The sequence below is a fragment of the Corvus kubaryi genome, unplaced genomic scaffold (genome assembly GCF_017639235.1).
Source record: "Corvus kubaryi isolate FWS band 111438036 unplaced genomic scaffold, C.kubaryi_AGA036_p1.0 split1-131, whole genome shotgun sequence".
NCBI classification, from domain to species: Eukaryota; Metazoa; Chordata; class Aves; order Passeriformes; family Corvidae; genus Corvus; species Corvus kubaryi.
The window spans coordinates 21,412,929-21,429,238 of record NW_024582073.1 but is presented as its reverse complement, the minus strand read 5'-3'; the positions used below and the strand labels follow the sequence as shown (position 1 = coordinate 21,429,238).

Below are 16,310 nucleotides of genomic sequence, written 5' to 3'. Positions count from 1 at the left end.
GCAGCTTGCTGATTTTTAAATACTTTGCTGGCACTTTTGTTTTTGAGTAAATAGCCTGGATCTCACTTTTGTATAAGCTGATTAGAAATGCAAGGAATTTACAGGAGATAAGGATTTGGCCAAGTAATTTTTTAGAAGTTTCTCTCTACTGCAGTGCTGTTTATTGTAACGTTAGGTGAACAGAGCAGCATTCCCGTGAGCTATTCCAACAGGAAATGGTAAAGAACAAGTTCATTCAGATAATGTTGCAGAACAACAAAGCAGTAGCACAGGGATGGATTATACAGCTTGGGTGAAGAGGAGTTGCACCCTCACTGTGTCTGCAGATGACACGAACTTGAGGGAGCAGCAGTTGATGCTTAGGTGAGCAGAGCCTCTGTTCAGGCTGTAGGGATGGTTGACAGAGACTTCAAGAAGTTCAGTGAAGATAAATCCACGTTCTTGCACTTGTGACCGAATAACATTGTTTGTCAGGACAAGATGGGGGGAGCAGCTCTGCAGAAAAGTACCTGAAGATGCCGATGGAAAACACACTGAACATGAATCAGCAGCTCACCTTTGTAGTAAAGGGGTTATAGGGCAAAACATACCCTTCCCAGAAGCAGGCACTGGAAAGCCCGGAGGCAACAGTCACAAGTTGCAGGAAAATAAATTACAATAGGATACAAGGGGAAAGTTCCTCGCTGGAAGGGATAGTGCACTGAACAGGTTGCCCAAGAGGCTGTGGTACCTCTGAAGGCATGCAAAACACAGCTGGACATGGCCTTGAGGAACATGGTCTGATTTTAAAGTTGGCCTTGCTTTGAAGACCTCTGTAAGTCCCTAATTTGCTTAGATTGGTATATTCTGTGAAGACATAGTATAATTACAAAACATGATTGTTTGGTGAACTTGCTGCAATAGCATTTGAGAAAATACAATTTGGTCTATGTCAGAACTTGTTAACAATTTTTTTTTTTTTTTCTAATGCAAGTGTTAAAATATAAGTGTCCTGGACCAAACTTCCCCATCTTGGATAACGTGAATCCTGAGTTTTCAGGACTAAGACTTCACCTTTGGATGGTACACATTGGTACATTCCTTACCTGCTGGTTTTCAAAGGAAGTTGAGCTTACAGACACTTTTGAAAATTTTGATACCTCTTTTAAGTACTTGAATACCTTTATCATTTGAGCCTTGGACTCCTAAAAGCACACATTTGATACTTTCCTCTTAGATTGGATATTGTTTGCCTGTTTTTCAGTCACAACAGTGTGGTTCAGTGTTTGCACATTGATAGTTCATGCCCAACTGCATAGATTTATATTTTTTTTCCTCCTGCAGTTGCTTTTATCACAGAGTATAAGATTTCTTTTGTGGTCACAAGCTGGTAGTTTTGAAAGACAATATTGTTAAAATCTTCCCTTTGGAAGCCATCTTTTAGTGTTTTCATTTGATTTCCTTATCTTAATGTATCTTAGGTTTTTTAGCTGTTTCTTTTGAATTCAAGGCTTAAAAGCATTATCCATTCATGCCTATCAAATGCAGTAGAAAGTAAATTATTCCACTTTTTGTTTGAGCCTGTTCATAGTTGTTTAACAAGGATACACTGAGACAATTGCTACAGAGAAAGTACTCTGGAATGTCAAGTAGCAAACTTTCATTTGCCACTTTGTTCTCTTGTAAACAGAAATGAGAGATTTAAACATGGGTGTAGTTTTATTTGAACAGAGCACTCACATTAAGTCAAACATGCTTTTCCTCCTGGAACTGCTTGTCTGGATTTGCTTCAGGGATAACATTTTTTCCACTAGTTTTCATTCAACAATCACCCTGGGTTCCAGCCATTTGGGCTTCAACCATTTTAGGACTTGTTTCCAGTAACTGAGCCTTAATTTTTAAGAGCCCAAGCTCCTGGATGTCATTCGTACAAGTAACATTGTGTGTCCCACCTCCTTTGAAGCTCAGATGGGGAAAACGAGAGCAAAACTGGAATGCTGTGTGTTTTACAGTTTGTAGTTTGGGGCCAGGTGTGAGGTTATGGGCTCACTTCACAATAAAGCTCATCATTTGGGGTGAAAAAGTGTGGGTCACTGACTTCAGTAGAACTGTTTCACAGTGTTTAGCTTGAAAAATATATGTGTGTTGTTTGTTATTCTAGGCATGTGCTTGTGTTGTGATCAGTGATGCATGTTTATATCAGATTTCAAAGTCTTCACAAAAGGAGCCATTATAAAATGAAAATACACATTAGAATTGATGTGATATGATGTGAAAAGTAATTTCTGTGTGAGTGGAAACACTGTAGGAGTGCACAGAGATTAGAGGTGGAACATTCATATTACACATTCACTAAAATCCAACCTAAAGGAAACTGGAAAATCTGCTTTAAGAATAAAGTATTTTTTGCCTAAATCAAATGAAATTTTTGAAACTCGTTATCTTCTTTATATTTTCATAATTTATTATGGATTCCAAGGCTTGGTTTTATTTATGAATTATTTTCTTAATTATACAGAATTTTTTATCAGCCGTCAGCTGGAGGCAATGACTTATGTCAATGTCAGTAATGAAAAAGCTCATTTGATTGAATGACAGGATGGTGGCATAGATTATCATCAGAAATGTTCTATGTATATGCTATTTAGATAATATATTCATATACCTGAGAGAAATACTTACATCTTTTCAGCTCTTTGTATGTTTATGGATGACTCAGCTGGGAAAAATACTGACTATACAATGCTCCTACAGGATACTTTCTGTCTGCCTTGTGATAGTTCCCAAGAGGTTAGATTGGAAGTGGTAGTGCTGAGTGGAATGCAGCTTCTCTGTGAGACTTCATGGTACCCTGAAATACTAAATGAGAACATCCACAGATCCAGGAGCCTTGAAGAGGTGCTTGGGGTGATATGGGCATGGGGAAGGGTCTCAGACTCCTTTCCTCACTGCTTCTATTACACTGCTTTCCCTGGGAACCTTTCTGGGGACCTGCATTGCTGTGTGGAGGGAGATCTTCAGCTCCTGCAAGGCTTGACTGCATAAGGGCTCTATTTGTGTTGTGACTAATTGCCCTCATCTAGGGTAACTGCAGGTGCCCGCTGCCTTATCCTCTGATCAACAGAGCTGCCCTAGTGATCTTTTGATACTTTTTGAAGTTTATTAGGTGGCAATTCATGCTGTTTCTTAACTTTTGCTCACCAATCACATAATTACTTAATAGTTTCAAATATTTATTGAGCATGAAGCTTTATTAGGCCGTAGATGAGCATAACATTCAATACTTCCTTGGGAATGTGGCACATGGCTAATTACAGCTTTGTAATTAGCCATGCAGCAGGCTTAGAAGAAACATCTGAAAAGCCTGCTGAGCCCCAGCAGTGCAACAGAAAGAGGGGTGAAGAGTGCAAACCTTGTGAAAGCAAAATGAGGATTCAAAATTCAATAGAAAAACGAGAACATTTTCCAGTAAATTTGACTGGGCATCTGAGAGTCTTATTTGGACTAACCTTCAGAAGCATGAGAGAAGGGAGTGGAAGGGCAGTGAGGAAGAGAAAAACTGGAGAGGGGAGGAAGCTATTATTATCTAAATGTTGAGATACTTCTACAATCCTGAATATTACCATAGGAAAAGATTTTGTCTCAGCAGCAAAGCTTCTGCACCAACTTGAAGAGCTAAGACTTGGTTATTTACATGGATGCTCACTTACCTGTGAATAAACCTTTCCCAATAAATCCCAGTTTAGTCTGAGTATTTCTCATGTTGAAATCTCTGGAGAAGATCCTGTAGCATTTATTTCTGGATTTTGTGAATCAGAAGTTGGAAGTGTTGCAAGGACGTTGAATAAAAATGAATTGAAGTAGACAACTACTTAAAATTACACTCTCTAAAACAGAGTGCTCAGAAGTGCCTCAGACAGAGACCGGCTGAAAGATTCACTACAGATTCAGGCAAAGGCAGTGTAGTGCTCAGCTGTCATTTCCCATGAATATAGCAAAAAAAAAGCAAAAGAGAAACAAACCTGAGGTTTTAAATTGCTGTAGGAATTAGGACCTTGATTTTTCTAGTCTTCAACCCATCACCTCCTGCCATCCACTGAGTTCTTTCATTGGTTCAATACTGACTCATGAGGAGGTAGGATATCCTCTGAGCTTCCTACATCAGCAGGTTTTCACATGAGAACTCCCATCCAATTACTGACACAGAATAGAGATGCTTGTGAAGCTCCCCCTGGTCACCATGTGCTGCAGGTGAATTGTAATTTTCTCTTCCTGTGACTTATTCATACTAATGTCATGTTCCTTAATGTGTTGGTTTTGGCTGGGGTAATTTTCTTCACAGTGGCTGGTATGGGGCTGTGTTTTGAATTTGTGCTGATAATATAGAGATGTTTCTATTATTGCTGAGCAGGGCTTACACAGAGCCAGGGTCTCTTCTGCTTTTGGTATGGCCTCTCTGACAAGGAAGTGGGGGGTGCATGGGAAGTTGGGAGGAGACACAGCCAGGACAGGTGACCCAAAGTGACCAAAGGAATATTCCAGACCATGTGACATCATGCTCACTACACAAAGTGGGGGAAAAAAGAGGAAGGGGGGGCGGACATTTGGAATGATGATGTTTGTCTTCCCAAGTCACTGTTATACGTGATGGGCCCTGCTCTCCAGGAGATGGCTGAACACCTGCCTGCCCATGGGAAGCAGTGAATTAACTCTTTGTTTTGCTTTGCTTGTGTGCGTGGCTTTTGCTCTCCCTATTAAACTGTCTTTATCTCAACCCATGAGTTTCCAGCTTTCACCCTCCTGATTCTCTCCCTGATCCCACTGGTGGGGGAGTGAATGAATGGCTGTGTGGGGCTTGATTGCCAGCTGGGGTGAAACCTAGACACTGTGTATTAGTTGTGAGCATCTCTGAATTTCATTAAAAACTCAATTCTTCTTGGGGAAAAGAAATCTCATTGAATTAAAGATTATAACTCTATTTAGAATTATTACTGGCTTTTTAGCAGACCACAGAAATGGAGACGAGCCTCATTAATTTATCGTGAGAAGCACCACTTCTTTCTGAGATAACACCGCGGAGCAAGTATTTGAATGTGCAATTAATTACTTTTGTTCTGAGAGAGTAAAATATGAGGATGTGTCTGTACTGCTCATTTTCATGTTCATGTTTCATAGAGGATGAGGATTTTCTGTTCTAGTGGTTGCAATGCAGTAGAGAGGGTTAGCTCGCCCTTGCCTCAGATTAATACAATTCCATCAAAAAAACATGATGCCATAGTCCTTTCTATTGTAGCAATATCACACTTAACTATGTCACAAATGCTGATATTCTGATCCTGTGAGTTCCAGTATTGCAGTCTTTTTTAGTGAAGAATCATCTTTAAACTGTTCCCCTTATCTTCTAGCAAGGTTTTCAGGTAGCATCATGTTAACATCATTATGTAGCTTCCAAAATGACCTCACTTACATACAGTCAGTTCAGAGTGTGAGCAGAACAGGACCTTGATAGGTCCTCTCTACTTTCCTCAGCATCTGCAATGTGCCCAGCCTTGCTGTTGATGCAGAGCAGAGAAGGAGATTGAGTTAAGCTGCCTGAGTGTGGCCAAACTGTCACAGAGGGAGTTAGGAATCACTTACTAGCACACTGTAAAACACCCAGACTTCCTATGTAAACAAGGCCAACTCTAGTAAAAAAAGGAATGAATGTTGCTTTTACTAATAAGTTTGGCCATTCCTTCCTTTAATGGCTCAGTGATGCATTATTAACATAGCTGGATATTTTAAGCTGATGCATTACTGAAAAAAAAGGAAATCATGTTCTTGGCCTTGTAAAGCATAGCTTCACACCTATTCTCTCATACCTCAAGATGAGTATCTGTCATATTCCCTGCTCATAGTTTTCAATTTCCCTTCTTTTGTTTGACTAATGAGAGAAGGTAATGCTTCAGTTAAGATTAATTAATACTCCAATAGCTGAGAAGAAAGATAAATCAGTCCAAGATTTCTTACTGGTACATTTTTATCTTACTGATACGTTTTTACCTTTAGGTTTGGGAAGAGCTCTAGGTTTTAAATCTTTGAGGAAAGCTATTAGGAAAGTCCCAACAGTAGTGCAGACAAAATTTAGCATCACGTATACATAGAAAAGTGTGAACATAAACTTCTCACACTGGTGTATTCCCCTGGTGTTTAGACCCTTCAAATACTTGTAGACATTTACCATGTTTTACCTTAGTTATCATTTGGCTGAGCTTAGGCATACTTAGGCCTTTTAGTCTTTCCTCATAAATCAAATTGCAACCCATGATTACTTCCATTGCTTTTATCTGAAGCTTTGCCAGTTTGATGACATCTTTCTGGGATCAAGGTTTTAGTCTAAAATTTGAAGACAAAACTTAAGTCATTGCTGCTTCTAGGGTCAGTCCCAAATCTAGAGCCCATGGTGAAAGCAGGGAAAACATGTTACACTGGGCACACACTGGTATTCTCAGAGAGAGTTCAGAACAAAGGGAAAATGTTTCCTTCTATCAGAATTATTTTGCATGTGGATAATGCATTGATGGAGTAAGAAACTGCTAATATTGCAGTCAGTTTGTTAGTCCTTGAGAGGAGGGCATATGTGAAAGAAAATTAAAAGCAAAGAAACTCTCTAATGGAATGGATGTAGAAATAAGTGAACTTGTGCTTTAACCATCTCAGTCACTTTATCCCTGGGCTAGAAACTGTTTACTGCTTTTGGACCAGGCAGCACCAAATGTGACCTTCTGTGAGGAGGAAAAAAAAAAGTGGTGCTGTTATAAAACAAAACTTCGGTATAAGAATTAAAAAATTAATATATGCAAAGAATGAAGGTGGTGTCATCTGGACACAGTGCACAAGTAATTCATTCATGGCTAGCTGCATGTGGAGCAAAAGCTCACTAAGCCTGAGGGCAAAGCAGAAGGATAAATGGCAAAGTGCAAAATTGGAAAGGGAAGGGCGAATTGCACATCTTGTACTGAGATGGGTGGCAAGCTTCATTAGGAGGTGAAGATGTAGCAAATGTTTGGCATCCTGGAGAAAAGGGATGATGTAGGGCTCATCGAGCTTTCCTCCATTGACCTTCAATACCGGAACAGATCTGATGAGACCACAGCAGTTTCTCATAATACATGGTGCAAATTACCTCAGGAAAAAAGAAATGGTGAAAACATAGTCCTTTTAAAGTTTTATGTAATTTTCTATGGTTTTAGAAGATTGGCAAGGTAAATTTACCTGCCAGGGCATAGGCTTTCTCATTTTCTTCTTAGTTCGAGTATGAACTACAGTTTGCCACTGCTTTCTCCTGAGTGAGGAGATGGCTCAAGTCTTACCCACAATCTATAAAGTAAAATAAAATAAAATATTATACACTGTTCATCCAGACTTCTTTTTCAATCCTACAACCTACAAACATGGTCCTTGCAGTGAGAAATTACTAAAGCTAAACTTACTCTCATTTGTCCATTGGATTACCTAGTAAATGTTCTTAAAAAACCAATGCTGAGAGAAGTTACTTTTTGTTTCTGAGCCCAGTAGGATTAAATTCTGTCAGTGAGAGGTTGTTTCTAAAATACATTGTCAGATGTTGCTCATTTTCATGCGAGAAGTGATCTCCTTTGCCAAATATGCATGGTGTGTTTGTTCCATGCTATGAGCAGCGCTTATGGTGAGTTGCTGCCATTTGTCAAATGAAAAATGAAGGCTCAGTTCCAAGATCTTAGTCACTGTTGTTCTGAATATGTGGAATCTCAAGGGAAAAAAACCAAGGCTGTCCTTTTTTAAGAAACAACAAGAACCCATGATGAACATTTAAAGTAATTATATATAATGACTTCTTACAAGCAATTTTTTAGTTTTCTTGAGTAAATTCCATTACAAAGATGAAGTCATTGTTAATAAGTGGAAAGTAAAATTTTACTTCCAAACCTGTCAAAAAAAAATAGCTTTGTAAGGTAGGGCAAATGAGGCTGTGTTCATCCTGGTCAGGTAACCATCATGGGATTGCCAGGACATGTTATCATGTTCCCTGCCACAATTGTGGCTAATAGAGGCTAGCACTCTTCCAGATGATGGAAGGATCTGCTTGAAATGCTAGACAACCTTGGCCTATTTGAATTGCCAGTACAGGGTCCAAAGGACCCCGTGGCTCCCCTTCCCCTGGGTGTGCTGTGCTCCCCCCTCCCTTCAGCACCTTACCCTCAGTGTTTGCTGGTAGCTGGTTCATTATTCACATCCATGAGCACCGTATGTCCTTTAACATTACCCTGCCAGTGTGTCTTAAGAGTGAGTAGTGTAGAGTAGATGGTGTTTCTGAGCCTCCTCCGAGTGATGAGGACTTTGAACCAAGGTTTCTCACCTCCTGGGAAGTCCTGCAACCAGGAGGCAGTGGGATGGAAGAAAAGGGCCGATATCCTTCTCTTGAAATAACGCAGTTGTCTAATGTGTGAAGAGTTTGATTCTGCTGTATGAAGCGTGTCCAAGCATTTCTTGTGCTTAGCAGCGTTTGGGGACCTGGTTTTTGGATGCAGTACTAAAGCAGGCACTGAGATGCTGAGGCTGGGGCTGCCTGGGTGAGCGTGGGAGGAGAAATGTGTCTGAGGAGCTTCAAGAGCTTGGCTGGGGAGCAGAGGGTTAGATTGCAGGAGTCATCACAGATTTCAAGGACACCTTCGTGGAAGAGGGGAGTCCATGTTTAAAAATTGCAATTTCTAATTTTCATTGCACTGAATCTGTCCCTTTTAGATGGTGTGTGCTTAACTCATCAGAAACAGAGAAGCATAACTGATACTACTGAAATACTTGAGCAAGCATTAGTCCACAATTATTGGATGAATTTTGCAAATTAATTTCTCATTCAGACATTTACCTTTTCCACCTTTTCTGTGTGGATGCTAGTAATTGCTAGGGAACTGCTATCCTACTTCCTTCCAATTCTTTATGTTGGATTTCTCCCCTTTTTCTCAATCTCTTTTTTCTTTTTTTTAAATATTAAATCATGAAAATATTAAATAGAAGCATATTTCTTGACATTTAAAAAGCCCCTACTTTATCCAGCTTGAACTTCTTACTAGAGTCTCTCCCCATGGATAAGCGCATTTTGGATTTCAGAATTTAGCAGTATGCTCTCTCCTTAGTTACAAAGTTGCTATTAGTGGGCCAGTGTGGTGTCCGCTGCTCTCATTAAAGATCAAGGCAAAACAAATCCAACTCTAAAGTTACATTGTTATCAATCTCTTTAAAGTCCTGGAATAACTTAAATTTGTCTCAGTGTGCTCTGTTATCAGGCACCCTGGATAAACACGTATTTTTTCCCAAAAACCATAGCTTCTGCTCAGTTGGAACTATATTGAAAATACTATTTTTTTTCAAAAGTCACTACTGCCATCAATAATTTCATTTCCCAGCTACTCTGAGCTCATTTGGTTTTGATGCAGTCTTTTCCAGAAACAGTTTTGGAATTTAAATGCAAACCCTAATGCATTATTTTGTGGTGTGTTTTAAAACTTAGGAAGGGCAGAAATATTCCTGTGCACAGACAAGCTTAATGATATCTTTTGTATTTTCATTTTCAAGAGGCATTTGTCCCCTGAAGAGTTCCAGGAAGTCTTCAAAATGAGTATTGAGGAATTTGATCGTCTGGCACTTTGGAAGCGGAATGACCTGAAGAAAAAGGCCCTGCTTTTCTAAACCCTCCCGGATAAAATATGTGCTTAATCAAAACAAAAATAGTCTTGCCAGAACTATCACATGCACTTGCTGTTGAACCATTGTCCAGCTTCATTGTGTTAGTATGTGTCGGGGAAACAAGACAGATTAGATGGTAATGTGTTGGGATACAGAGAATTTGCTAATTTTGCATTTCCAGCTGGTTTTGTCAGTAACTCCTGGTCCTACCCAGTTTACAATGTGCAAAAAATCTAGCTTTAAATTTATTGTTGCTTGCATTTGTTGCTTGATGCAAATGGAAATTCTTAAAGGAAGAGAAAAGAGTGTAGCTGTGACACAGGAAATGCATTGAACATTTTGTTCCGTTAAGTTTTATAATGCAATTTTTACAAAATCAAGTAAGTAATTCATATAGAAGTTTTCCAGCGGGGGATCACATGCTGTTAAAAATGTGGTAAAAGCCAAAGAAAAGCATATCCACAAGCAATGATTGCAATTGTTTATCTCTGGTACTTTTTAAGAATGAAAGCAGAAATATGGAAGCACCTTAATTCTACTTGTTATATTTAAACACAGCGTACTCTTTAAAAGATCATATTTGTCTAGAAGGTAACTAGCTATCTTTAATTACAACACCAGAGTTTTTATTTTATTAAGAATATATTGTGACATAAAACAATTATAATTGCTAAGATGTATACAGACCTACTTAAAGATTTAGTCCCATTCATCAGGAAAACTGAAGCCTTATACAAAACTGGTTTAAGAGTGTATTGTGCCAGTTGACTGTGTTTTCCTACTAGTTTGGAGTGTTTGAAGAATGGTTTTTTTACATTTCATGCTGATAAAAATACCATATAATGTTAATTACTATGTAGATAGATATATCTATCTATAAAATAATTATTTTCATTAATATATGTCATAAGTGAAGACATTCTTACTTTCTCAACTTTCCAGCTTTACACAATAAGCCATGAGAACTGTGATGGCATTTGGTAGATGTGGAAATGGAACAGTTCAGCATAAAATGTAACAAAAAAAGCTTGGTGTGCTCTATCAATAATACAGACAATTATAATCAAATATATAAAACCTTCATGCATTACTATTCGCATGTTTCTGTACAAGTAAATTTGAAAAAAAACAAACCTATGTGATACTGGTGCAGTACCTTGAAACTATCTTAAATAACAGGCAAAGCTAACAAAATCTAAGCATTTGATATGAGTGTTAGACCTTAATATCTCTTCCAGCTGAAAGACTGTATTAAATTTAATGGTTTCATATGGTCATAGGTATGTTTGCTGACAAAGAATGTTTTAAAGTGAGTTGCTAGTTTTGTGTGATACTAAATGAGCATTACAAAAAGTACATTTTTCAGCCATGTGTCAGTATTCTGCATTTTTACTGCCTTGAATGTTTGTACTCACCTCCTACTTCACTATGTCTTTTCGCATTTCCCTAAGGTAACTGGTTAATATATGCACTACAACACACTATTTCAACTGACCCAGCGTGGGAAAAATCATAGCATTGAACATGCCTTCTTCCAACTAACTTTCAAAGTCCATGCTGTTGGAAATAAATATTTTCTCATGACCTAAATGTTTTGTCTGATGATACAAATGTTTAAAAAAAGTCATTAAAACAAAGACATAACTGAATGACTTTGCTAATGTGTGTATAATTTTTAGATCATATTGCTGCTCTGGATAGGGTCTTCCCATGATAGTTTGCATTAAATCTGCTCACTGAGGAGAGCATTGAGTGTATCTCTGAATGTCAAGTTACTGTAAAGTTGGTCATGATTTAAACAATCCCATCAAGCAAATGTCACATCTCACCAAGCAAAAGTTGCTTCACTGGTGATGTACAGAACCATTAGCCTGGGTAGAGAACAGTCAGCCAGTTTCAAATGACAGCTCCTGATCACATGTAGACCACATCCATAATGCTCTTTGACCTCAGAAGAGCTTGTTACATTTTTTTGTGAAAACTGGCAGCCCACTGAAATGGGCCAATCCTGAATGTGACCAGCAGGGTCCATTGCTACAACAAAAATCTAAATCCAGGAGAATAGTTGGTTGGAGAATGATTATGAGGAAGTTTTACGTTGGTGACAGCCACTCTACTCATCCACACATTCCTGGGGCATCATAGTGGTTCCAGGCATCTTCTCAGTGACTAAAAAAATTGCAGGTTGATCAAAGAAATCCATGTATCAGTGCAGATCAGGTTCAGTATGGATTTTCATAAATAATTTGAAAATCTTCTAACCACAGCAGCTATTGTACTGGTGTGGGATTCAACCTACGCTATAAGGAAAAAGTGCATTACCAAGCACCACAGGCAGTCAACAGCTCTGTGCTGCTCTACTGTTTTATGCACCAGCAGATGTGTGGCTAATGACAAGTAAGGATGGTGAGCTCATATGAGCTGTTTGACCCGTTTACACTGTTTTGAGACAGTTCATCTTAAAAGTGTCTCTTGAAGGTCCTTGTCCTACTTGAGCTAAGTCTGGTACAACTCTTGTTTTACATACCCCCATCTAGACTTTTTAGCTCACAAGCATCAGTTCTTATCACGATGCCCCACTGTATAAGGAGTTGTACCCCACCCTCTTTCTATATTTGCTCACAAGTTCCTTTGTCATTCTGTGCTCCCTTTTATGGTCAGTGAAGAGAAAAAAGCTCTTCATTCACATCCTAATGTTCAAAATGTGAGATGAATTGCCCCTATCATATTCCTGTCCACTGAATATGAAGAAAGGCAATCCCAGTGCCGAAGTATACACTGCAGGCTATCTAATCTTGGATGAAATTAATTCTATGCCTACAGTCTATTGGGGAAAACAAGCCAGTTTTTACCAAGCTGGTGGAATACCAGTCATAAAACCACTGGCAGTTCTTAGACCATGTTACCAAATCACTTTCAAGCAGTCAGGAAAGTACTTTGAGTTGCACAGATCTCACAAAATGCCCTAACACAGTAATTTTTTTGTGCTCATTATACTATTCACTAAACAGGCACATATTCAATGCCAAACACGCAAAAATGTTTTAGAAGACAGTCAGTTTATCAACTTGCGTTCCTACTACCAGCCAAAACCAGAAAGGAATTTTGGCTTCCATACACAAAACCTTTGCTGACTTTAGATGAACAAGTACTCTTGTGTGTCCTTATTTTATTTCCCTGAAAGTTTGAAATGGTCTGTAGACATCTGTTCTGTGCAAAGGTGGCACAGCTTGGTAAGATGTTTGTTTTCTCACATGATACATGCCAGTGTATCACTCTATATTTAAAACATCTACTGTCATATGGTGCAGTGACCTATTTAGTTATGCTCTCTCGCCTCATTAAATTCACGTTTACAGTATGATACTGTGTGCTGGATTTGGCACCAGCCAAATATACCAGTGTAAAAGGTCGATAAAGTGAGTAGCATTGTAATTTACTTCACTGCTAAGTTGTCTGTACATCACCTAAACTCCATACACTAGACCATGGTATACCAGAGAATACAAAATTTCTGTTTCTAAAATCTGTCATGTTTTCCCCATTTAAAAATTGCTAATTGGAATTTCAGTCATGTAGTTTTCTTTCAGGAACTTTGAGTGTCTAATTAAATGTGAATACACTTACATGTGCATAGTAAATATTCAGGTTTATTTTAATAGGGTTCCATATGCTAATCTTATATAGTATTATGAAATGGAAAAGGCATTTCAGAGTAATGAGATAAGACTTTGCCAGAATATTCCATCTGATAGTGTGGTCTGGTGTTGGCAGTAAAAAACTGACTCTCGAGAAATCATCGTCTGTTTTTCAGATAATGCTCTTTAGAGTTATTAAGTTACTGTTCTATAGTCTTGTTTTCAAGGACATGCTGCCTTTCAGCATTTTGGTAAGTATGGATGTGGCTATGCAGCTCAAAAGGATCAATATAGCTCTCAGAGAAACTTATTTTGATATGTGTACAAGAAGCAGGGGAATTCTGTCAGAGATTTCATTTTCATTCTTGGATCTGAGTTGTATGTCTCAGCTGTTTGTGTCAACCCTATGTATGACCTAATTCTCACCTCATGTATTTTAAAGAAGACATGTCTCAAACTGAGCAATGAAAGAGCCAGCATTTCATCATCATAGTCTTTGAGACAAAGGAATACATGTTTTTTTGTGGTTGCTGAAGGAATATCTGACCAACAATTCCAGATAAGAAGCCAGGCATGCCAGGTTACCATTACAGCTGTCTGAGAAGGCTGAACATTTCTGTCTGACCTTCTTCTATTTCTTTTCCTTGTGGTTCAGGGGAGAACTCTGAAACCTGTAATTGCAGAAACAAGAAAATACATAGTTGTGAGACAGTACCTGGAATCTAATAACCCTCTGAGACAAGGCTGATTTTACATGGGCAAAAAAGATATATTCAGACAAAGAGAGATGCCTGCTCTTACATTCTGCATTTTGATTTCGAGGAGCCATCTATTTAACATTTCCCAAGTGTGACCAAAACAGACCATTAATTTTACTAACCTTTTCACATATATGCATGAAAACGCTGTTCTACTATTTTCAGATGAGCTAGATGAGATCCCAGGCACTTCTGTCTGTCTGGTGCATGAACTTCAGAGTGTCCTTACATTCATATTCTCTTGCCCCTTTGTTTTGTGTGTGAGGAAAAGGACAGGGTCATTTTATAAGCTTCCTAAGACCTCACCTGACCTTTGATCAGTGTGAATCCTTGAGAGGTCATGGTTGTAGCTACCAGTTTTTTACTTGAGTATCTGAAAAAAAGGTGACTGCTTTTAATATTGCAATGATAGATGCAACTCTCTTGTACATGCAATTTTATACTGAAAGCTTGCATTCCTTCTTCATATCCAAGCTGCTTCTGAGGTATGGGTAAATCCTTAAAGGCTCATAGGAGGGGCTGGCTCAAGCTTTTTGAGTCTTTGTATCCCTTCTTGCTGTTTCTAGTATGTGAAAAGCCATGTTAGAAAAGGTGGTACTCAGTAAAAGTTCATGGCCTTGAAATGCAAGATCTCAGTAGTTTACTTCCCAGGTAATGAAGCACCCACAGCAAACTGCAGTTTGTTGGGTTATTGCAGCAGGTTGTTACTCCCCCCCTCACAACCACCATCTCTGTGAGTTACAGCTCAGAGAAGTGAGTTCTAAATACTGCTACTTTTCATTATTTAGGACATTTTCTTCCTTCCCCTTGGTGTTTGACATCTGTGCACACAAGTATTTTTAAGTAGGTAGGTTCCATATGTTGTAATGGTTGGACAGACATCTGCAGCACCCGAGCAGGTGGGGCCAGCCAGTCCTTCCCTGCCGAGCTGGACAAGCAGCAGCTCCAGAGCAATCAGGAGGAAACCAAAACCAGGCAAAAGCAATGTGTCCCACACAGGTAAATGTATCATAATTTGGGCATTACTGTCCCAGCTATTACATATTTGCCTTTTGTTACAAGTCCGGGTACCATTGGTTTCTGTTATTAAATCTTACTACATTTGTGTCATGGATGATTTGCAGTTGACCTGTTCTCTCTGTTTGCTAAGATACATTCTTTTATTACATCCTCTACCTCGTCTCTCCACAAAAATTGCAATGGTTTTTATCTCTTTCAAGGTTAAAACCTTTCTTTGCCCTTGATAACTCTATTGCAAATTTCTCTCAGCCCATTGTACCTTATGTTCAGGACTGGTCTGACAGAATAAAGGCTTCCTTTCGCCATATTGTCAGAACTCTTACTCTTTTTCTTTTCTTTTTTTTTTTTTGGGGGGGGGTGGGGAAGAAGAAAGCTAAGAATGTCTTTGACTTTTTTACTACAAATCTACATTATGCTGATGCCTTGCTTAACCTAACCTCACTCTTGCAAAGTGCTGGATTTTTTTCCATCCAAGTGGACATGATTCTGAACTCTGACATAAGAGTCATTATTATTTCTCACACTACTACTATAATTTTTTTTTCAATTAACTGATAATTAAGAAGGCTTCATGATTGATAGCAAATTAAACAACTGAGGTTGTTAATGGTCTGTCTGAATTTCCTTTCAGTTCTCTGACCTGGAATAATTCACTTGAGAAATGGGGTTAAAACTCTTCATGTCACTTGACATTTTGCTAGTCAGACTTTAAAAAATGAATTCTCTCAAGTTACAGAGGTGGAGCATAAACACTTTGAGCTCCCCATTTTTTCCCAATTTCGTAGTAGACATTTTTCATCTGACAATTAGTTTTTGACAAATGGAAGTGCCTGGAGGACTGTATGAGTTGCTGTATAAGCACCAAATTCTTCAAATTTCACTTTTTTGTCTTAATCCCTTTTTTTCAGTATGAAAACTGATTATTTTTATAGTGCAATAAAAATAATATCATAAAGTACTGAAATAATTTACTCATTAAATTACTTAAATGGCACAGGAGACAATATAAATACAGAATAGAAGCTAAAACTTATCTTTCAATAAGATTCCATTTTTGGCCCAATCTTGTTTGAATTCAAAGAAAGCAGGGACAAGGAGGCAAGACTTAGAGGAAATCTTCCCCCATTGTATTCAAATTTAATACAAAATTTAAATTTACAAGAATTAAAATTACAAGAATAGGATTTTTTTTCAAATTAGTAATACCCAA

The 16,310-nt window shown here is 38.4% G+C and overlaps 1 protein-coding gene across 16 annotated transcripts in view; it reads left to right on the top strand.

Moving 5' to 3' along the window:
• ABLIM2 (actin binding LIM protein family member 2) overlaps nt 1–11,333 on the top strand; it is a 132,606-nt gene extending 121,273 nt beyond the window's left edge. For all 16 annotated transcript variants that reach the window (XM_042052909.1, XM_042052905.1, XM_042052913.1 and 13 more), the window contains one exon: nt 9,574–11,333. In XM_042052909.1, coding sequence (XP_041908843.1) covers nt 9,574–9,687 — 114 coding nt within the window. In that variant the 3' untranslated portion in view covers nt 9,688–11,333. The remainder of the gene's footprint in view (nt 1–9,573) is intronic.
• The last annotated feature ends 4,977 nt before the right edge of the window (nt 11,334–16,310 follow it).